This window comes from Serinus canaria, chromosome 9 (genome assembly GCF_022539315.1).
Source record: "Serinus canaria isolate serCan28SL12 chromosome 9, serCan2020, whole genome shotgun sequence".
In the NCBI taxonomy this organism is placed as follows: Eukaryota; Metazoa; Chordata; class Aves; order Passeriformes; family Fringillidae; genus Serinus; species Serinus canaria.
This window is the reverse complement of record NC_066323.1, coordinates 21,019,734-21,042,832: the sequence shown is the minus strand read 5'-3', so window position 1 is coordinate 21,042,832 and position 23,099 is coordinate 21,019,734. Positions and strand designations below refer to the sequence as shown.

Sequence of the window (23,099 nt, the reverse complement as noted above, 5' to 3'; positions counted from 1 at the left end):
CAAATGTTAGCCACAAAGCTAACTTGAGCTGCTCTGTGAGTTATAGCCTCTTCCAGGAAAAAAAAAAAAATAAAAGGGAAGTGACAGGACAAGAGGGAATGGCCTTAAGCTGAATGAGGGAAATTTTAGGTGGAGTAAATTCTTCCCTGTGAGGGTGAAGAGGCCATGGCACAGGGTGCCCAGAGAAGCTGTGGCTGCCCCTGGATCCCTGGAAGTGTCCAAGGCCAGGCTGGACAGGGCTTGGAGCACCCTGGGCTAGTGGAAAGTGTCCCTGCCCATGGCAGGGGGTGGAACTGGGTGGGCTTTAAAGTCCCTTTCCTCTCAAACCATTCTAAGATTCTGTGAATGTGCCTCATTTCCATCAGACACTCTGGCTTTGGGGAGGGGTTCTTGCTTTCAAATTCAATGTTTGCAATTAATTTCCTGGCCATCTTCTGTTGGAGGAGATAAAAGGTAGAACAGCTCAAGTTAAAAAGCAGGGTGGTTTATAGCAAGTTCAATCCCATTTGTTCCCTCTGTGTCTGAGCTTTCAGGCTGTCTGGAAGCAGTTCAAGTTACAGATTCTGGAATTTGTTGCTACTTCATGTTAAATTCCAAGAACTTAAAGAAGCTCCTCACCCCTGCACACTCATTTGTTTGGAAGCTGGTTTTTTCAGCATTCCTGGCATGTGAAAGCAAACTTGAATCCTGTGCCTGGCTAGGTGACACAAGTGCTTTTTTCAGTGTTGCTTTCCTGGGGTGAATGGACAAAATACTTAGGGAGAAACAAAAAGCTCCTCCAGAACTGGTGCTGGACTAGTGTACAAATAGTTAACTCAGCAGCCTGGATGATCTGAATCTCTTCCAGGTGACCGAGTGCAGCTCTGTTTAGCTTCCTGCCTTTGTCCATGTGGAGTCACAGGCTGGGGCTGCCTCGCCCTGGGTGTGCTTTCCAAGCCTGAGCTGCTGGGAAAGCTCCCAGCTCCTCCTGCAGCACCCACGACAGTGGGAGGAGATACTGCATACCTGTGAGGGCTGATTTTTAAAAATTTTTGCGATTTTGTGGTGATTTCTAAGTAGTCTGGGAAATGATGATTTGGCAGTTTGGGGTTGGCTGTTGATTTCCCCATTTGTCTTCGGGTGGGTGGTTCAGCACTCGTGACACAGCAAATCCTGCTGGGGAGGCTTGGGAGGGTGTTTCACTTGTAGCTGCTTAAGTGCTGATCCCTGTTTAGTTACCTGATCTGAGGAAACAAGTTTGTTTATCACAGGGAAGATCAGAAAAATAGTGTGTGAGATTAGGATGAATTCTGTGGGTGTAGTGTGTCTGTCACCTTCCTTCAGTCCAAAAAAGCTGATCTTGAATGGTCATTTTCACACCCAAGGGGGGGGGTCTACATGCTGAAGAGAGGAGGCTTAAATGTGTCAGAGATCTCTAAAGGGTCCACAAAATAATAATAATTTTTTAAAAAGTGGTACCTGTTGCTTCTACCAGGTTTAGCTGTGGACTGTGTCCATCCAGTTAATACTCAGTGCTACAAAATTGTTTTCCTTGAGATTTTTCTGTTTGTATACTTAGAAAAGCCAGGAATTAATTTTTTTTTCATAGTATAGCAATTGGCTTTCCTTTCCCTTTGGCTCAATTTTGGAGATACCCTAATTTCTGAATGTATTTCTAACATACTTTGTTTTCTGGAGTGGCAAGTCATGGAATAATTTATCCTAGGTTTTCCCTTTGTTGAACAGTAAATCTTATATTGAAAAGCAAAAATTAAAAGCTGTATTCCAGTCCCTGCAGTATGACCCTGTGTTGTGAACTGTGCTGCTACTCAGCAGCACTTTTTCTGTGACAATAAGCCATTTAGCCTTCCCTTTACTGTGGTTTTGCTGTGTCTGTCCTTACTGCACTGCCCCATAACCTCTGGGATGCAGGGAACACTCCCTTAACTTTGAGATACACACTGAAGTCACTGGATTTGTGTGCCTTTTTGCTTTTTTTCTTTTACCTTTTTAAAAAATAATATGAGATTGCAATGCTGGTTTACTGTAACAGTGGATAATCACCTTATTTGCGCTATCTTTGAAATAATTTTCTCTCCTTTTCCACTCCATTTTCTTGTTGTTTTCCCACCCAGGCCTCCCTGTGGAGCATGCCCAGCTGTCCTCCCTTGTGCTGAAGAGTCCCCTGGGTTTGAGCCCAGGCTTTCAGGTGAATGCAGTCACCCAGGGCTCGTCCCCTCTGCTCAGCCCCGTGCTCAGCGATGCTGGCGGCGCCAGGATAGAAGAGGATGAGGAAATGAAAAGGAAGGTAAGAGCACAGAGCTGGGCGCTGATGGTGCCATGTGGGAGCCGTGCTGGTGCCAGTGAGGAGCTGTGCTTGCTGGGTGCTGAATGCTGAGTGTGTTTTGTTCTGTGGTGGCTGGGGCAGAACTCCAGTGCTGAAGGTTGGTTGGATGTTTTGTGCTGTCGTGGCAGGAGTCCCCTCTGCCCTCCTGGCATCTTCTTGTGTCTTCCTGGCATAGCCACTGGGAGCAGCTCCCTCTGTTTTAACAGGAGCAGTGTGTCAGGGAACTGTGTTCAAAATCCACCTTTTGTACCCCAGAATGGAAATGAGTTCAGGTTGGATATTAGGGAAAGGTTCTTCTAAGGTTCTTCACCCCGAGGCTGATCCTTGGAGTAGGTTCCCCAGGGAAGTGATCATGACACCAAGCCTAACAAGATCAAGGAATATCTGGATGATGCCCCCAGTCATATGGTTTACTTTCAGGTGGATCTGCAAGGAGTGGGGAGCTGGACACAGTGATCCTCAGAGATCCTTATTTGTTATTATATAAGGAGTTTGTTTCCTGGGTTCCTTCCTTCCCTTGCAGTCTTGTCACAATCTCATTGCTCCATCTCACCATACTTTGTTCCTCCAGGTCGTGCTTTCTGATCATAACAGGACCTTTAGTGGGGTCCTGTGGTGTTCCCTTTGAGCTGTGGAGGACCTGAGCTAAGTGTGAACTCTCTCACATCCATGTCATCATGGGCTTGGTCAGCAGAGCTGGCTGTGTTGAAATTGTCCTCTCCATGGCTGACCCTTCTGTCTGGAGAGAGATGGACAGTGCTCTGGCCTTGCAGAAACTTGAGGCTCACTTTCTGGAAAGAGGGGGACAAAAATGCCCCTGAGCTTTGCAGGTGCATTGAGTCTCAAACCAGGAACAGCTTTGGGTCTTCAAGATGTGTTTATGTCTGGGTGCTGCTCCATGCCTGGGCTGCTTTCTTCTGCCTACCAGTGAGCACTGGTTGCTTTAACCAGGGACTCCCCCCCATGATGTGGGGTTTTCCTCACCCCCATGTAGGGCTCAGCATTTGCTGCATTTCTCCCAGTAGGATGAAGAAGTTCACAGTAGAGTTCCATGACCATTTTTCTGGAAGACTCTCTGCTCTCCTTGTCTTACTTGCAGAGAGGTTTGTTGGCTCTGGTGCTTGAGAAGGATCCAGGACCTTCCATTACAGTGCAAGGAAGGCTCCACTGTCCAAACTCAGTTCTCTTTGGAGTCTGTGGCCACACTGGCATCTGCAGTTTTCCATGCAGCCACAGAGAAGAAGAAACCACCTTGTGTGGTCTTTGCTCCTGCTCTTCTGCTTGCCCCATCCAGTGTTCTGGTTGTCTTAGCCCTGTCAGGATCAGGATCCTCAGGCAAGAAGGTCACAGGCCCTGCTCTTTAAGTCTTTGCCACATTCTTGGGCACCTCCAGGCAGTTTTGTGATGCTGTTGAGAAACACCCATGGTGTGGACGTGGTGTGAGTGCTTGCCAGAGAGAGGAAGCTTTAACCAGTGACTGGGAGCTGAGCTGCACACAACCCACCCCACTGGCAGCTTCCCTGTCTCATTTAGACTTTCTGAGGTGGAGTTTATAGCTTTGGCTGATCACTCTACTGTTAGTTTCCATAGTTATTTTAAAAATAACTCCTCTCGTTTATCCTTATGGCTTGGAAATAATGAGCAGAGACTGTGTTAGCTGACTTAAATGGTGAAGCCTTTCTGCCACATTCTGCAAGGTCTGGTGTTTTGGCAGCTTGTGTTCTCCTTCAGGCTGAAATTAATTCATGAAAGTGAGACTCCTTAGAAGGGAACTTCTTTTTATTGTATTGATCTTAAGCCTGATCAGCTCCTGAGTATTCCAAGGCTTTGATGTCTATTCAGAGGTATTGTTTTAAGTGAAACAGACACAAGAGGAAACCTGTGTGAAACTGGTTCCATTTCACAGGAGCTTTACAGCTTTGTTCTACAAGAAAAATGTAATCTTACACCATCTCTCTGACTAGAGCTCTGATTTGAAGGTGATACTGCTGTAGTTCCTGGTTAATCAGGGCAGGTTCTGCAAACTCTCCAGCCCTCCCAATGTGTGCTGTCTGCTCTTTGCTGCCATGGTGCTGCTGGTCCAATACTGATACCTTGAGAAAGATGAGATTTTTTTTTTCTCTTTGTAAATCACTGTGCTTTTCTTTCATCTCACTGGTAGATTTCTCCCTGTTCCTTTTCTAATGGAGGTTGGTTGTAGCAACCCACTTAAAAAAGGACATTGAAACTGGGCTTTTTGGGGGAGTTCCCCCACTCAGAGTTATTTTTAACACTTCTGGAGCCTGGTGTTTGAAATGAAAAGTTAAACATTCAGAGTAGAGCTCTTCCCTCCCCACAAGCTGGGGTTGCTGCATCTGGTGAGTGTTGAAGGTTTCCAGGTGGGATTGTTTGTGCATTATATGATGAAACATCAGTTTTTCCTAGTGGGGATCTTTGCCTGGATGCCTGCTATGGCTGTAGAAACATTTTCTTTGGACTCTAGAAGGAGACTGCCACCTGAGAGAGTTCTTGTGTTTGGCTTTTGAGGCATGAGCTGATTTTCTTTCCCCTTGCAGAGCCTGAGCAGCACTGAAGGTGTTTGGCAGGGCCCCTGTGCACTGTGACAACCTTTCCACTCCTCCGGTGCAGGGTCTGCCCAGCAGCTGCTGCCAGCACTCAGCACAAGGGATGCACTTAGGACTGCTGCAGGACTGAAAAAAAAGCAAGTTAAGGGCACTGAATTCCACCAGGGAGCAATTTGGAAACAGCAGGAACTTCTGAGAATTAACAGAAAGGGCTGATGTGTTGGGGAGGGAGAAAGGAAGAGAAGGTGCCTGGGAAAAATAAAAGCCCTCTTGTGCCCTAGGTTAGCACAGAGTCAGCTGGAGAATGAGGCAGAAACCTGCAGAAGTGTTCAGAGGTGGAGGAAAACATGATCCATGCAGGCTATGAGAAGTGCCAGGTTATGACCATGGTGTGTTTTAGTTTTTAAAGTTCCCCCATCACTACCTGCCTGTGTGGAAGTCAGCTCCCATGCTGCATGCTCTGAAAGATTTCAAAGAAGTGCAGTAAGATCCTGTACATAGTCCAGAAGGGACTATGAAATAACTTGAAAAGAGACTAGACAGTGTCTCAAAATTAATTATTTGAGTAACACACCTCTTGGAATTCTCTGGACGCAACAGAGAGGTTACTGAGCAAGAGGAGAATGTATCCTCCATGGGTAACACTGAGCTGGAGGATTGGGAAACACTCAGTAGCTGTGCTGACAGCCCTGGAGGCATCTCAAAGTGACTCTATAAAGAGAATTTTCAATTAACTCAGAACATTCAAGGAAATAGAAGAAAGAATTTTCAAAGCAGTGTTTCCCTCAGAAGGGGCAGAGATGGAGGAGACCAAATTTTGACATAACTCAGTGGCATTTGGCATGGAACTACAGCACAGCATAGTGAGCTAAGGAGGCAAAGCAGTCCCTTACCTTGAAGAGTGACTAATTCCTTAACATTACATGATTTTTAGGAATCTGTGTTTTCAGGCTAACTCTGATTTTGTGTAGCAAAAATCACACACAACTTCTCTTATCACTATTTCATTCCTTTGTTTTTCCATATCCATTCTGTCTTCTCTTTAAAGAGCAGCCCAGAGCAGTCCTGCAGCCAACAACTGCTGTGGTTTGATTTTCTTTTCTTCTTAGCTAATTATTATGGTCTTCAAAGGAGTAGCTTGAGTAAAAGCTGTAAGTGGAAAGAAACAGTTTTGGAAAAGGACTGCTTGCAAATCTGTTGGGCTGTGTTTGCTGGTTAGAGAAGTGTTTAAAATCTTGGTGTCTTGGATTAAGTGTTTCCGTATTTTTGTAAAGATCTCCCTTGATTTGAGGTGGAAGTTCCTGTAATGGAAGTGTCCAAGGCCAGGTTGGACAGGGCTTGGAGCACCCTGGTGTAGTGAAAGGTGTCCCTGCCCATGGCAGGGGCTGGAATGAGATTAACTTTAAGGTCCCATCTAACCTAAACCAACTATGATTCTAAGATAATTGACATATAATTGGCATTATTTTTTAATACTCTTACAATATAAAGAATATTTTATAGCAAAGCCAGCATTTTGGAATGTGATACTGAACAAAGAGATGTCCTGGTAGTAATGAGCTGCTCCATTTGCACACAGCAAGGGGATGTGGATGTGAGGTTTGAGCTGATGCCCAGGAGGAAGTGGAGGTTTGTGTTTCAGTACTCACTGGTGTCTGTGTGTCCTTCCAGCGCTGCCCCACAGACAAGGCATACTTCATAGCAAAGGAGATCCTTGCCACAGAACGCACCTACTTAAAGGACCTGGAGGTCATTACAGTGGTAAGTGGCTTTGGCTTTATTTCTTTTCCCTTTTTATGACAGATTTGTGATTGTTAGGTTGGAAAAACTTAAAATTTCTTCTTGTAATGGAGCATGAACCATAAGCCAAGTAGCTGTTCCCTTCCTTCTTGTGGAAGAATCTTCCTTCTGTGGGAGAGCAGATACCTTCCCTGCACTTCCAGCACTTGCTCCAGCAGCTGCATCCTGTGCCATCCTGATGACCTAGGCAACATTTGCTGTGAAAACTGTGAACAAGGAAAGCCTAAAAACATTTTGCAGGAGTCCCTTACCTTGAAGAGTGACTAATTTGTTAATATGACATGATTTTTGGTAATATGTGTCTGATTTTGTATTGCAACTGCACAACACTCGATTGCAGTGATATCTGCCAGCTCTGCTTATAATCTGGCTGTCTTCTCTGTGGTTTTCCTTGGGAAGCTTTTAGCCTTGGAAAGCTTTCAGCCTTGTGCCTGTGGATCTGTGAGCAGATGACAGTTGCAAAGGGCATCGAACCCATGGGGGTTTGAAGAGTTTCTTCTTGTTTTGCTGCTTGTTTCTTCCTCTCCTTTCACCCAGAATAGACAAGTGGGTCCCAGTTTGGAGGGCAGCATGAATTTCTAGTTCATGTGCTTCTAAAAGAGCTTTTGTGTTTATGAGCTCCATGTTTGAGCACTGTGACTGTTGCCTTTCTATAAGCTGTTGTTTTAATTTCATTAAAGAAAAGTATGAGTCCCTCAATGCTGCGTGGCCTCAGTGGAGGTGTTCTCTGCAAGCTCATTGAGCACCATCTCACTCCAATTCCTCCTACAGGCTTCCCAGCACTTCTAAAAGAAGGGGGAATCCCTCAGAAAAAGCTCAGAGGATTTTTGTAATGTCCCTGTCCCTGCCAGAAGCACTCCAGTGTGGAATGTGACCTCAACGAGATGTCTTCAGCTGAGTGACTGGCACAGGGCTCCAGGCCTATGAGAGCAGTTTTATCTGCGTGGAAGTGGCAGCAGCTGGGGCAGCCACTGGGTAACTGACTGTCACTCAGCTGTCCCCAACCATCCCATCATTGCATTCAGAAACAAGCTTGTGCCCACAGCCAGCCATGGGCCTCATCTTCCTCATATTTGGCAAGGAAAAAAAAAAAAATCCCATCTTTCCATTTTTCACAAATTACCTCTTCCCTAAATACTACTTCTTCCTTCCTGCTTTTTCCCTGTGCATACTCTCTCCTCCCCCATCACTGCAGGAGCAGGAATTTTCATGGTAACAGTGAATTTCTGAAGCAGAGACATTGATGAGAATTTCTGGCTTTCTGGCAGTGGTTCCGCAGTGCTGTGATCAAGGAGAATGCCATGCCCGAGGGCTTGATGACACTGCTCTTCTCCAACATAGACCCCATCTATGAGTTCCACAGAGGCTTTCTGAAGGAGATTGAACAGAGGCTCTCACTCTGGTAAGTGACCAGGGGGACCTTTTTATACATCCTCACATCCAAACCAGACTGCAGTTGATATTTCCACATTGATAGAAGCAAGGAGAAATCTTTTAAGAAATTAAAGCTATGAAAAAAGTACAAACCATGTTGCACAAAGGCCATTTTCCAATCTTTGCCTTGTATATAATATCCTGTAGTTGTATGAGTGAGGGTTTTGTAATCACAGAATGATTTAGCTTGGAAAGCACCTTTAAGATCATCAATTGTTGATGTAATCTGATAGTGGTTATTAAGCCTTAAAAAAAAGGAGCGCAAGATCAAAAAGATGATGCATGTGTTTTTCCCACACCTTCCAGTTAATGAATCTCCAGGTGAAAATCTAGGAAATATTTTTGTGATTAAGGTGAGAGTTTGGTTCTTGCAATGCAGTTTATTTCACAGATGATGTTTTTAGTCTTTTAAACTTTGTATTATTTTCTCCTGACCTGACATGTTATATATTACAGTATAACTCCCTTTCAAAAGGAGGTGATCAACATAAGGAAAGTATGAACAAAAAAAATTCACAAAATCAGGTGGGGCCGTGTTATGACATTTCTGTGGAGGTCTGAAACATAAAACTCTCAAACAGACTTTCACACAAGTTCCTTTCTAGTCTTTCCTCAGTTTTTTAGGCATGTGTTTGTGTTTGCTGTTTTGTGCAGCATCCATATTTAATGCACCAGGCTTTCAATCTGAACAGTGAAATCAGAATGCCAAATGCCTAAAGATTTTTGTGAATTACAAGGGAAGATGGAGGGAGAAAAGAGAAATTTCTTGATTCCCCATGTGTGTTGCCTTCTCCTTTGCTCCTCCTGTGTGCTCCAGGGAAGGCAGAAGCAATGCTCACCTGAAGGGGGATTTCCAGCGCATCGGGGATGTCATGCTCAGGAACATGCACGCTCTCAAGGTAACACAGCATGCAAGACCTGGAATTTGGGGATTATTGAGGTGTTCTGTTTGGTTTTGGATCAGAATTCAGGGTTAATGTTTCCATTCATCACAGAATCGCAGGAGGGTTTTGGTTGGAAGTGGCCTTAAAGCTCATCTCATTCCACTCCCTGCCTCCCAGGTTGCTCCAGGCCCTCTCCAGCCTGGCCTTGGACACTTCCAGGGATCCAGGGCAGCCACAGCCTCTCTGGGCACCCTGTGCCAGGACCTCACCACCTGTTATGGTCTGGTTCTTTAAATTCTTAGAAATGCAAAAAAAAATTAGAAATGCAAATGAGACCATATGCCAAAGTCAATAGTATGGGCTTTATTTAATAGTAAATATCAGAGAGAGAGAAGGAAGAGAAAGAAATAGAAGGGTGGGGGGGAACAGAAAGAGAGGGACAGAGTCAGATTAAAGAAAATATCACCACTCTGTGCATCCCAGCAGCGTCCTGATGATCCTGTCCAGCTGGTCCTCTTGGTGGTGAGGGTCCCCCACAAAACATAGAATCCAAGGGATTAATGTGTGCTCAGGCCAGGTGGAATGCCCAGGTACCTTTCCTGGAGGGGGGCAGCTCCTACACAGTCTGTTGCAGCAGACTGAATCACTTTGCATCCTGTGCAGTCCTGTGGTGCAAGGCCACAGGAATGAGTCTGGGGAGTACTTTGGGGGGGGTATTTAATGGATTATGAGCCCCCCCTCAGCTGCCTCCCACATGGATGTCCCATGGATGTGGCTATCCTGGGATTGGGGGCTTTTACAACTGATCCAGTTGGTGTAGGGGAGGATGGGTGTTCACTGCCTCTGACCAGAGGTTTCACCACTCACCCCAAACTCTCCTCCTCTCCCTTTGTTTGGGGGTTCTGTGCAGACTTGACCTCTTGGGCTATGGCCTCCCCCTCCCAAACCAACCAGGAATGATTTTCTGCTGGGTTTGGCTTTCTTGGGCATGCATTCTTTTCCCTCTGCCTTGTTTCTTCTCCCTAGAGCCATGATTATTGGATAATAGTGTTCTTTTATCTTATCAAGGCATCTTAACTCTCAGTCCAGAGTTCCAGTCAGGCATCTTCATGGAGGGCTGGGCTTCTGTTGCTGTAGCTTCTTTATCCAACAGGAAAAAGGTTCCTAACAATGTTAAAGCCATGAACTATCAGATTCTAGTATCTGGCATTACCCTCACAGGGAAGAATTTCTCTCCAATATCCCATCTAAACCTTTTCTTTTTCAGTCAATCTTGAAGTAACTTGCAAACAGTTATTGTTGAGAAACAATTTAAAAAGAAAACATGGTAAAATAATTGCAGGAAGGTTTTATATCACTGCTGCTTGTTTAGCAACCTACATTTACCTTGATAAGGGGTGTTTGTTGGTTATTCAGCAGAAAACAAAGAAAAGATATTTATTTAGCTCCCCTGTTGAGACCTTGATTCACAAGGCAGAATAATTTCTTCTGAAATGAAGTCAACTTTATTTGGAGTAGAGTGCCTATGTAGGACAGTTACATTAGTGCTGCAGTAGTGGAGTAATTATTTAATTAAAACCAGTGGCTTGAATGGGAGTGCAGGAGTTTGGGACTGCTATTTCCTCCACCAGCACTTGGTATTCCCAGCAAGCACAGGCACAATGCCATACAAACACCTATTTTGACCTTGTCTGGGAGCTGCCTGCCACTCCCTTTAGTGATGAAAGCCTGTTCTCCTTTGATCCAAGTCACTTTTTGTCCATGTCCACAGGAGTTCACCAGTTACCTGCAGAAACACGACGAGGTCCTGACGGAACTGGAGAAAGCAACCAAACGCCTCAAGAAGCTGGAGATGGTTTATAAGGAGTTTGAGCTGCAGAAGGTTTGCTACCTGCCCCTCAACACCTTTCTGCTCAAACCCATCCAGAGACTGATGCACTACAAGCTGATCCTGGGGAGGCTGTGCAAGCACTACACGGCAGAGCACCGGGACTTCGCCGACTGCCGCAGTGAGTGAGCGCCTGGCCCAGCCCTGTCCTGCTGGCAGCACCCTCCCCATGGGCATCCAAACTCTGCCTGTGCCCTGGGAACACAGAGTTACACACTCATACAACCTCAGAATGGGTTGGGTTAAAAGGGACCTTAAAACTCAGCTCATTCCCCTTCCACTATGGACAGGGATAGTTTTACTAGACCAGGATGCTCAGAGCCCTGTCCAGCCTGGCCTTGAACACTCAGGTTCACTTATTTTTAGTTATGTCCACAAATTCAATGGAAGTGCTTCTTTTTCCTGGCATTCCAGGAAGTGGGTTTCTCATGATGGATCCCAAAGATGGAAAATTAGTCATTTTCTTGTCTCCTAGCAGGGAGAAAAAGAGGAGGTTTTTTTTTTTTTTTTTTACAAACTTTTTGTCATTTAGATTTAAAAGTGTGACCAAAACAAATACTTGTTTTGCAGCATCAGAAGCATGTGTAGCAAAGTCCATTCATGACAAAGTAATCTTTGGCAGAAGTAATTTGGTTTGATTTTTTTCATTTACTTTCAGCTACATGGTAAATACTTTTTGATTAAGCAAAAGCTCAGATACACAGTAATCTCCAGAATCATAGGAGATGCTGTGAAGTCGCTCGCTCTTTTTACCCTTCTCTAAAATACATTTAAATTGGCATTTGGACATTGTAGGTCCCTTCCATATGAACCATTCTGTTCCAGAACTGGCTATAAATTTCAGATCTAAATTCCCAATTCAGTTTTCCAGGGGTGAAATGGGTGGCCTGGGTTGCTCTGCTCTGGTCCCATTGGTGCTGTTCTCCACACAGATGCCCTGAAGGAAGTCACAGAAATGACTTCACAGCTACAGCACAGCCTCATCCGCCTGGAAAACTTCCAAAAGCTTACAGAGCTGCAGCATGACCTGATTGGGATAGACAATCTCACAGCACCTGGCAGGGTAAGTGCCTCTGCTTGGTTTTTAGAGCCTTTGTTGGTTTCATCTCCAAGGAGTTGCCTTTGAAGTGAGGATTTGCCATCACTGCCCCTCTGGTCTGGGTAACTTCATGTAACTATCTCTTAGTGGATGCCATAGATGGTGGGATCATCCCCTTGGTGATATTCTGGGGAATAGATCAGAAAAGTTTCTGCTTAAGCTCTGGCTGCAATTCTGTGTTTCCAGTGCAGACACTGGGTGTGCTGGGCTGTGCTGCTCTGTGAGTGAGTGTGTCCTACTGGAAATGCACTCCCAGCTCTGCTTGTGTCTGCCTGCTGCAAGCTCTGAGAGCACAGGGATGGTGAGAGCCACAGCACTGGGCTGAACTGGTGTGGGTGCCTCTGTATTCCAGGAGTTTGTGCAATTCCTGCTTGGTTTTTTGTTTCTTTGTTTTTGATAGATGTACTGGGCATAAATACAGGAGCATCGAATGTGCTTTGGGGTCTGGCAGTCACTGCAGTGGGATGTAAGTGTGATAGGTGAACTGCTGGTGTCCAACAGGAATTCTGCTCCTTTCCTTTCTCTTCCTTCACTGATTTAAATGCTGGCTGCAGCAAGGAGCTGATTCATGTCACAAAAAAGGAAGGAAAGTGTCATTGGGCCTCCCAAGAAATCTGTTAGTGGTCATTGCTGGGCACCAATCAACATCTGTGTACTCTGGGATGACAATAAAATTCCCTCAAGTCAGGAAAGATCAAACATGGTTTAACTTTTTCTTTTCCACTGCAGGAGTTTATCCGGGAAGGTTGCTTGTACAAGCTCACTAAGAAGGGCTTACAGCAGAGGATGTTCTTTCTGGTGGGTGTTGCTCCTGACTTTTATAAACCCAGAGTCTTCAAGATAAAGTTGTTGGGGAAGTGTGTTTTCATGTGCTTGTGTTCAAAATCAGTACCTGAGACTGAACACTCACTCCAAGCAGTGTTTTTAGAGGGTGTGGTTGTGGTACTACTCTCTGGTCAACTTGGTTCCTTAATGGCACAGTTATAACAAAATTAAAAAATTTAATTTCCTCTCTTATAAATAAACAAAAGAGAGTTTGGAAGAGTAGTTGGCCAAACTGACTGAGAAATGGCATTTTTCATGCATCTACAGTGGCCTTTAAACAACAGATTTCCAAGGAGATGTCAAAAAATCCTTGGCCCTGCCTGCTGCTTTCAGAGCACTGATTGTTCTCTCCCTGCCTTTCCAGTTCTCAGATATGTTACTGTACACAAGCAAAGGGGTCACAGGGACAAATCAGTTCAAAATCCACGGACACCTCTCTCTGCATGGCATGTTGGTAAGTGGTTCCATGTTGCACCACAGGGTTAAGGAAATGGCTTTGCTTAAGGCAGGCTGAGGAATCCCTTCAGGGCACGAGGACCAAAGCCCAGACTGCTCCAAGGCAGCTCTCAGCAGCAATTGGACCTTGATGTGTGTCAAACAGAGCTTTCTTTATCTGCAGGTGATCAGTCTGTTCCTTCCACATTAGCAAAACAGCTGGAGCACACCCTGTTGCCCATTCATTTTCACACTGCTGGAAGTAAGAGGCTGATCTGGAAACAGGGATTTATTTATCCTGGTGTTTTGTCCCCCTGCACACACCTGGGCATGTAATCACTCCTCCTGCCTCCCCACACCTTTTCTAATAGGATTGTTCTTTCTGTCTTTGGTTTGCAGCTGATAGTGCTCGACCCCCCGGTGAGTAATGAGCCAAATCTGCTCCAACCCTTCCTTTCCCTGCCCTGCTGGAAGTGCTGCTGTGCCCCTGCAGTAGAAACACACCTTAGATTGTCATAGAGAGACAAAATAGACTTGAAAGTAGCTGGTATTCATCAGAGAGTTGCTGTTCTGCATTTCCTGCAGCAGGGTTGGAATCCTGTTTGACTCCAGTCCCAGCCAGCACAGGACAGTTTTAGTGTTTATTGGTGCCTGAGCACTGATGAGAAAAATCTTTTCTTTTCCTGCAGGTGGAGGAGAGTGAGAATGAATGGTCTGTCCCACACTGCTTCACAATCTATTCTGCACAGAAAACCATAGTGGTGGCAGCCAGGTAATCCTGGTTTTCCTCTGGCTTTGATGGATTCCTTCTCCAGAAAGCTACTGCTCAGGTGGTGCAGAGCCAGAGGGGTGTTTCATGCATCCTCTGGACTTCAAAATAAGCCCAGGGCTCTTCACAGTTCCTTTTTCAGTGTTGAATTTTGGGAAGGAGCAGTTAGTTTATCCTGGGCTGATCCCAGGGTGGGCAGCAGGAAGGGGTTTGGGATTGTGCCCCTCTGCCCTGCTCAGGTGAGACCCCACCTGCAGAGCTGCCCCAGCCCTGGGGAGGGCAGGCTCATATCCCCCATCTCCAGAATTCCTCTCCTGACCCCTGCCAGCTGTCTGTTCATTTTATTTGCTGTAAAGTCCAAGTGTTTAATTGTTAATTTAGTCTTGTTTCAAGGCTTGACTAGAGAGGTGGAGGCTGCAGGAGGTCAGTTTCCTCTCTGGAAATCTCCTGCTTTGGAGGAATTCTAATTTTGCTTTTATTTACCTAATGGAAGGATACTGTGCCTTGTTTTGGGCAGTGACCCATGCCTTCAGCCCCTGGGCACAGCTCTGGGCTGGCCCAGATGCCCATTGCCACTGCTTCCCTTGCAGTACCCGCCTGGAGATGGGCAAGTGGATGGAAGATCTGAATGTGGCCATTGAGATGGCCAAGAAATCCACAGAGAAATCTGAGATGCTTCTGGAAAATTCCGTCTGCAACCGCTCCAACAGTAAGTGCTGTTCCCTGTCTCCTTGAAGATGTCCTGTCCTTTCTGCTTTTCCTTTTGTGAGGTTGATGACATAAATGACATATTTTTATAATTCATATGATAATGGAGAGTTAGTTGGGCTTTGGTTTTCATCAAAACAGATATGCTTGTCTTCCTAGGTGTTCAAGGTAGCTTTAAATGCAGCAGAGATGCTCCCATTGCAGAGTTGTTAATTTTATGAGGTCCTTTATAAAGGGATTGTATAAAATCCTAAAAACCCTTACATAGATTTTTCTCAATTTAACTATGTGGTGAGTTCTTTGGTCCAAAATGTGTCTCTGGAGGTCAGCTTTTACAGCCCAGTATTCCTGTGCATGTCTGATGGTGTTATGGCTGTGCTGAAACATGGAGTATTTTTTCTTGGAGACCTCTGTTCTGTTCCTTGACTCAAGATGAAGTGTGGTCATTTTTGTTTGTTTCACACACCACTGACTCAAACCACTCTGTGATTTTATTCTAGTGGAAGGTGTCCCTGCCCATGGCAGGGGGTTGGAATGATGAGCTTTAAGGTCTCTTCCAACCCAGACCATCCTTTGATCCTGTGAGTCAGCTGCCCCAGGCAGAACTGAGTAAAGAAACCCAGCCTGATGTGCTCAGAGTGGTGTAGGAGCTGTGTAACCAGTTCAGTGTGACATAAAACTGGACATGGCGAGAGCAAACCTTTCTCAGGCATCCCAGCTTCTCTTGCTTTTGCATTGCACACTTTTCTTAAACCACCACCCATTCTCCTCCCCCAGGATCCTCTGATGAGGTGTCAGTAGAGCAGGAGTCCGAAGATGACATTCACTCCTCCCGTAGCTCCCTGGACAGGCAGAGCCAGCACCGTGCCAACACCACCATGCACGTGTGCTGGTACCGCAACACCAGCGTCTCCATGGCCGACCACAGCGCGGCCGTCGAGGTACCCGGGGCAGCCCCTCCTGCCCTGGCCCTGGCAGAGCTGCTGTGCCCCTGGAGAGCATGGGCCACCCGCCACCTCTGCATGCTGTCCGCTGTCTGGCTGTCTGTGTGTCTGCTCTCCGTGCAGCAGGGCTCTGCTTGGGCAGCAGGAACGGTTTACAGGAAAGCCAGGATGTGCTGGGGCTGAATCCTCCTTTGGGGGTCACCCTGCTGAGCACCCCCTGTGCTGGGCACTGCTGGTGCACCTCAGATCCTGGGGTCAGTTCTGGGACCCTCATGACAAGAAGGACCTTGAGGGGCTGGAGTGTGTCCAGAGAATGACAGTGGAGCTGGGGGAGGGTCTGGAGCACCAGGAAGGGTCTCAGCCTGGAGGCTCAGGGGGAACCTTCTGGCTCTCCACAACTCTCAGCCAGGTGGGGGTTGGGTTCTGCTCCCAGGGAACAAGGACAGGACAAGAGGGAAGGACCTCAAGCTACACAGTGGAGGTTCAGATTTGGAATCAGGAAGAATTTCTTAGCAAAAAGAGTGGTTAAGCACTGGAGCAGGCTGCCCAGTGGTAGGGTCACTATCCCCAGAAATGTTCAGAGAATGTGTGGATGTGGCCCTTTGCCAAATTGTTAAGTGGAATTTGGTCAAATTGATGATTTTGGAGGTCTTTTCCAACCTTAATGGTTCTGTGATTATAATGGGTCCCCCTCTATGAAATTTTCCTTTAGAGACTGACTGTGCTGGGCTGAGCTCTGGTTAGCTGTACTGCACCCAGAATTAAGAAGAGGGAATTCAGTTGGAATTCTCTGCCCTTCCCTTGCTGGCAGGACTGAACAGCCAAGTGTCTTTTCATGGCAGCATCATTTTATGCTGAGCAGAGGTGTTTATTATGTGCCCATGGAGGTGTCCAAGGCCAGGTTGGATGGGAGTCTGAGCAACCTGGTCTAGTGGAAGGGGCCCCTGCCCATGGCAGGGCTTGGAACCACATGAGCTCCAAGGTCCCTTCCAACCCAAATCTTTTTGGGATTCTGTGAGCCACTGGTTCCTGCAGTCTGGCTGTTCCTCACAGTGCCAGGCAGCACTGGTGGCCTATTTGGGCACTGAATCCTGCAGATTTTGAGGCTGATCAGCTCAGCACTCCTTACACTGCTTGCACCAACTCTGGTTTTACTTTAGGCAGCAGTTTGGCAGGGCAGGACACCTGCCTGGAGGCTGGGAAGACTTCCAGAAGTGGGAAGGACCCTACATAACATGGACAGGAAAAGGAGGTCACTAACTGACAAAAGCAATGGGGCAGGGGGCTGCAGCCTGTGTCTGTGCCTGCCTGTGCTGCTCTGCTCTTGAGGCACTTGTTTAAGTGCAGTTAAAGGTTTGGGCACTGGAGCTCCTGTGTTGTTCTGATAGAGAGACCTTGTGGATCAGCTTGATCAGGGAAGTGCTGTAGATGTGACCTGGGTTTGAGGTACAGACATTGGGCACTTGAGCTGGCTGCTGTTGTGGTTTCTGTTGGAGGGGCCAGGCCTTTCCCAGCTGGCACCAGGTGACAGTTCTGTGCATGGATAACAAGCCCACCCTGCTGCAGGCTCTGGGATGGAATCTGTGAGTTCCTGCACTCGCTCTCACTCTGATCTGTTCCATGTTCTAACACCGTCATTTTTCTCACAATCCATTTTCCTTTCACAGCCACCTTTCTTGCATCACTCCTCTCACCCTAACATTCTGTTTTTCTCTTTCTCTCCCCCTTTCTCTGCTCAGTTTTCTGCTCTCTTGCTGTTTCTCCAGAGCTTCCTCCTCGCTATTTGCTGGGCCAGGCCCAACGGCCCAACACAATCACCCATGTTTGTTGGTACCGGAACCAGAGCCTGTCCCTGTCTGATTACTTGTGCATGATCCAGGTAAAGATGCCTCTCACACGTTGTGCTGGTGGGGAGGAGCCATGGGATGCCCAGGAAAATGTCCTGCTTCCTACCTGCTGACGTGAGGATCCTCATCCTCACAGGCAGACATGTGCCATTGCCTCGTTAAGACAGGATTTCCTCCTGTTAATGCCTCAAAAAATGGTTCTCTGTAAATCTGCCACATAGCCTGTCTTTTTCTCAAATTACAAAATCCCTGTGCTGCCATTCCATGCTGGAGGTTTCCCTGTCCTGCTGGCTGACTCCAAGGCAGGGGTGTTCCCCTCCCTGCAGCCCCTTCCATGCCAGCTTTGCTTCATGTAGCTGCCATGTGTTGTTCATCTCCCAGCTCTGCAGCCCTGTTTCCTCTCCTGCTTTATTTCCCTTCTCACACAGTGTGTTCCACGTGGCTTTTCTGCATGTCAGAAAGGGTGGCTGGAAGGGAGGGGCCCTGGTGGCTGTCACCATGCCTGGGAGGCCTTTGCCACAGGGAGCAGGAGCAGGGTTGGGCTGCAGCAGGATGGCAGCCTGTGATCTCATGGCAGTTCTCTTTTCCTTCTGTGCCAGAACCAGCTCTCTGGGTATTTGCTGAGGAAGTTCAAGAACAGCAATGGCTGGCAGAAACTGTGGGTCGTCTTCACCAACTTCTGCTTGTTCTTCTACAAGACACACCAGGTGGGCAGGTGTAGGTGAGGGGGTGAAGGGCAGGGTCTTGGGGGGGACTGGGGATCCTTGGCTTTCAGCTCCAGGGACAAGGCACTGCTGTTTGAGGGAGAGTCCAGGGGGAAGAGGAGGTAATTCATAATGAAGCTGGTCTCTGAAAGGCTGTGGGCATTTCTTGTGGGACTCCATTAGAATTTCCAGTTCTGATGGTGCTGAACTTCTGTGGGTGAGGGGGAAATGTCTCCTCATGCAGTGACTGAGGGATGTGAGGGACACAGCAGCCTTTGGGCCTTCTTTGCCCACTTCTCTCTGTGCTGGGCTTCAGCTCAGCCTGACAGGCTGCAGGGATTTTTCTGCCCATGGTGCATCCAGCACCTGCTTGAAAATGAACTATGGTGCAGTGCAATTTTTTATCTTATAAACCAAATAAACTGTGTTAACCCAGTAATTGGGCTATTCTGGCTCCTTGCCTCGAGGTCACATTTCTTTTGTGAGGGTTACTTCACCTTTTTTGTCAGATCTCTGCTTCAAGTTCCAGAGGAAGGTTGCAGAGAAGGAGGAGAGAGCCCAGGAGGCAGCATTGGGCAGAGGAGCAGAAGCAAATAACCATAAAAAATGAAAAGAGCTGGGGGAAGGTTTAATCATGAGCTGTTGGTGGCCTTGCAGAAGAGTTCTCCTGTTGTCTCCTAACAAGGGTGCACAGCCCTCCCCTGTGGCACACAGGCTGCATAGCAGGGTGTGGCACTCAGGGCTGGGCTCTTGGGCTCTTGCAGGATGATTATCCCCTGGCCAGCCTCCCCCTGCTGGGCTACTCGGTCAGCTGCCCTGTGGAGGCAGATGGCATTCAGAAGGATTATGTCTTCAAGCTGCAGTTCAAGTCCCACGTGTATTTCTTCAGGGCTGAGAGCAAATACACCTTTGAGAGGTAATTTTCTGTTTTCTCTGTCTTGGTTTATAACCTGCTCTTAACTCAGTGCTTGGTCATTCCATCCTCTCTTGGAGTAATCAGGGAATGTTGGGAATGAGGGGCATGTGACTGCATTGATTCAGGATGCTGAACAATTGCTTTATTAAAACTATAGTATATTACATTAAAGAGATACTATACTAAATTATATACTAAAGAAAACTCCTGTCTCCTGACAGGACACAGCTTTGAGTGATTGGTTAATTAATGTTAACCAATTAATATTAACCAAGGAATGATTGGCATCTGACTCCATTGATTCAGGATGCTGAACAATTGCTTTTTAAAAACTATATTATATTACATTATACTATAATATATTAAAGAGATACTATACTTTACTAAATTGCATACTAAAGAAAACTCCTGACTGTCTCCTGAGTGATTGGTTAATTAATATAAACAACCATCACCAGAATCCAAATACCAAATCCCTTCAGGTAAACAATCTTCCTAACACATTCCACATGTGCAAAAACAACAGAAGCAGCAAGTAGAGATAAGAATTGTTTTCTCTTCTTCTCTCTGGGCTTCTCCAGGAAAAATCATGTGAGAGAGAATTATCTCTCTCTCTCTGTACAGAGAATGTGAATGCCACATTCTCTTTCCTCCTAGTCTGAGTGATCTTCCAGCACATTCTCAGGAATAACATTCCCTTCTTCTCCCCACCAATGATATTTGGAGATCCCTTCTCTGACAGAGCCCTCCTCTGTGTGTGGGAGAGCTGGGAATACACCAGGAGCTGTAAGCTTTGTGCCAGGAGTCTGGGGCTTCCTTGGGGCCAGGGAGGGATGTGGGAGGGGAAGGGCCATGGGGTGCTCAGCTCCTCCAGCTCTTTGGGAGTCAGATTTCCAGGTTCTGTAAAGAGTTTTTTGGTTTTTATCTTCCATCTCTGGGAGCAGAAGTTACAGCACATGGCTGACAGCAACAAGTGCAGGGCTCCCTTTCACTTGTCTGCTTTCTCTGTAATTACATTTGATTATTATCCCCTATAATTACAATTAATTGCTTTTAGGGGCTTCCACAGACTGTGTGAAATGCACCAGGTACAAAACTTTGCTGCTGTGTTGAGAGGCCCTGCTCTGGCTCCTTCCATGCAGGGTTGGATTGGTAGTTTTGGAATGTGGTTTTACTGAGGTGTCACATGTCCCCCTTCCTTGGGAGAGTGTCACACACTTGTGAACAGCTGAGGTATCTGCTACCTGACCTATAAGTTGTGCTCTTTAATGCACTGGGCTCATGGTAGGGATTTCAGGGGAAAAATGTCCAATTCACAGTGCATTTGTCTTGCTTTTTTCACTGTTGATTTGCTTTCTTCCACAGGAGCAAGACTGTTAGCTATTTTCTAATTTCTTGTTAAGAAAAGCAATAATTATTATCAGCTTGTCATCCTTGCTAACACTGAGGAGAGAACACAGTGAGCTCTCTTGAGAGTTCTCTGGAGCTCAGAGCATTGTAGCCTCATTACTTGGACAGGCAGCCACATTCTGCAGGGTTTTTGCCACATCTCAAGCTGTCCCTTTGAAGAGTTAATTTTCCAGAAGACTTGTAAAAGAAAGAAAATGGCTGTTTTGGGAGGTTTGGGAAAGAGGTACAGCTCATAACAAAGGACAAGATTCCCTGTGAGTGAGGGTTAAACACTTCTCATGTGTTTTCTTGGCAGGTGGATGGAGGTGATCAAAAGAGCTACCAGCTCTCCAGCCAGGTCGAGCCTGCTGCTCCCCAAGGAGAAGGACACTCACACAGAGTGATGTGGGGCAGAGCTGGATCTCTGCTGGCAACACCAACAAAACAGGCGGGAACAGGAGGCTCTGGAGTTGGCAAAGCAAAGACCCAGGAGGCTCCTTCCCCCCAGAATGGGAAGTGGGAGTGAGGGGCTGCAGACAGGGATCACATCCATTCCCAAAGGTGGGGAAGAGGGTCAAGTCTGTTCCAGCTGAACCTCCTTAGAGAGAACCCAACAACAGCAATGCTGGCTGGCCCCATCATGGACGGGTTCTTGTTCCATGGTATCTGTACAGTGACACCTTTACCTGCCCTGAAGGCAGGTCCCACCTTCTTTTTACATTTTGACTGGATGATCAGCACTCATGGGAGAAACCCAGCAGCTTCCAGGGGTGTAGCTGGCTGGCAGCAGTGGGTGCCAGGGCTCCCTGTCCTGGGTGCTCGTGGGGCTGGCAGCACAGCCTGTCCTGCTGCTGCTGCTGTAACATCAGCCTGCTGGCACAGCTGCCTCGGACAGACAGGAACACACCATGTGCTGGCTCACTCACTGCTCATTCTGAACAGGACACTGCAGCTCTCCCAGCACAGCTCTGCTCCTCAGGAGCTGCGAAGGCAGCAGTTTTCCAGGCAAGCTGAGTCTCTGCTGAGCTGTGGAGGTGTTGGTGGATTGTGGATCGGTGCAGGGGGGTGCATGGTTTGTCCTCTGAACTCAATCACTGTTCTCATATCACTGCTCCAGTTTCTTTATCCTGTAGTAGGAGTTAAGTAAGGCACGGGATGGCAAAACTCTCCACTCTGGTGTGGGTGATGTTTTCAAGGCATGTAAGCACTGTAGGAGAGCAAGCCTCTGAAGGTCACTGTTGCTTGTGCTTTTGTCATGCAAGGATTTGTGAAAATCCCTAATCCTCTATTTCAGCTTGGGGTGGGATCCATCTTCTGTTTCTCATGAAGGTGTAAAAGTCACTGGATTCCAGATGGAGCAGTAGTGTCTGTGGACCCTATTAAATTTCTGTATTAAATCTGAAATGTTTGCAGCTTGTTCTCTTTTGTAAAGCTGTCACCTCTGGGTGCCTCCACAGAAGGACTGACATTTGCTAAGTGCCACAAGATGCTGTTGGACGTGGCTTTGATGGGCTGTGGGGACTCTGGTTTGTATTAGATAGAAAAGTGTTTGTGTACTAATGGAAGGAATAAGGCAGGGAAGCAGCGAAAGCAAAAGGAAAGTGTTGCATGCTGTGGGGATGGAGGAATGTGGAGATCCCATGGGACAATGGGATGGAAAGAGGCCAGCACAAGTGTTCAGGTCTCAAGCATTTGTGGGAGGAGGACAGAGGGGAGGGGGAATCCAGAGGGATTTTCTTGCTTGGCATTTGCATCCTAGAGGAGTGACTGCAGACCCAGCCTTTGCCATCGCTGTCACCAAGACCATTGTCCCATCTAAGTTAAATGTACTTAATTTATTAGTGTCTTCATTTATTATTTTTTTAATTACCTGTTGTAGGTGTATCCATGTGGATTGATTAGACATGTTATACTGTGGCTGAATATGACTGTTCAAAGTAAATAGCATCTTGGTATAAAACTCTCTCAGCCTCTTATTCCTGAGCTCACCATCCCCCTTCCTGGGCCCACCATCCAGGTTCCAGTTAGTAGTTTTCCACATCTCTGGGTCTCAGCTCACCCTGTACCAAGTGCTCTCCATCCAAAGTGGGGCTCCCACAGTGAGCAAGAGTCTTCCCTTGAGGTCTGTGGGCTGGTGAGTGAACGATCCTTCAGTTGTTTCTGTGCTGAACCTGCAGCTCAGCATCTCTCTTGAAGATGCAGTGGCTGAGGTGGGGTCTCTAAACCAGGAGCCTCTGGAAGGACAGCAGGCAGCTAAAGTCCCTTCTTTGGTTTGAGAATGCTGAGCTCAAATGTCTGTGCATTTAAAGTGCAGGAGCTCAGGCTAGGAAAGCCAAAACCATTGTTGTTCTAGCAAAACTGCAAACACCTTATCTCAGTGACCTTTAAAAATGGATTATCCCCAAAGATGGAGACTCCACCACCTCCCTGGGCACCCCCTGCCCCACAGAAAGGCAGAGAGCCCCTGGTGCCAGTCGAGGCCAAGTCTAAAGGCTGCAGATAATGAACAAACTCCAGCAAATCTCTGCAGTGCAGTGTGCTCCAGCTCACAGCTCTACCTTTGCCTA

General features: G+C 46.9%; 1 protein-coding gene across 3 annotated transcripts in view; it reads left to right on the top strand.

The window, feature by feature from the left end:
• FARP2 (FERM, ARH/RhoGEF and pleckstrin domain protein 2) overlaps window positions 1–21,936 on the top strand; it is a 71,702-nt gene extending 49,766 nt beyond the window's left edge. For 2 of the 3 annotated variants that reach the window (XM_050978145.1, XM_050978144.1), the window contains exons 14-27: window positions 2,115–2,287; window positions 6,562–6,651; window positions 7,959–8,092; window positions 8,942–9,023; window positions 10,780–11,017; window positions 11,829–11,959; window positions 12,725–12,793; window positions 13,185–13,274; window positions 13,945–14,027; window positions 14,615–14,733; window positions 15,510–15,673; window positions 18,123–18,230; window positions 18,992–19,143; window positions 20,849–21,936. In XM_050978145.1, coding sequence (XP_050834102.1) covers window positions 2,115–2,287; window positions 6,562–6,651; window positions 7,959–8,092; window positions 8,942–9,023; window positions 10,780–11,017; window positions 11,829–11,959; window positions 12,725–12,793; window positions 13,185–13,274; window positions 13,945–14,027; window positions 14,615–14,733; window positions 15,510–15,673; window positions 18,123–18,230; window positions 18,992–19,143; window positions 20,849–20,936 — 1,721 coding nt within the window. In that variant the 3' untranslated portion in view covers window positions 20,937–21,936. Of the gene's footprint in view, window positions 1–2,114; window positions 2,288–6,561; window positions 6,652–7,958; window positions 8,093–8,941; window positions 9,024–10,779; window positions 11,018–11,828; window positions 11,960–12,724; window positions 12,794–13,184; window positions 13,275–13,944; window positions 14,028–14,614; window positions 14,734–15,509; window positions 15,674–17,442; window positions 17,556–18,122; window positions 18,231–18,991; window positions 19,144–20,848 lie in introns of those variants that run through there. The other variant, XM_050978146.1, reaches the window with a different exon arrangement.
• Window positions 21,937–23,099: the final 1,163 nt, after the last annotated feature.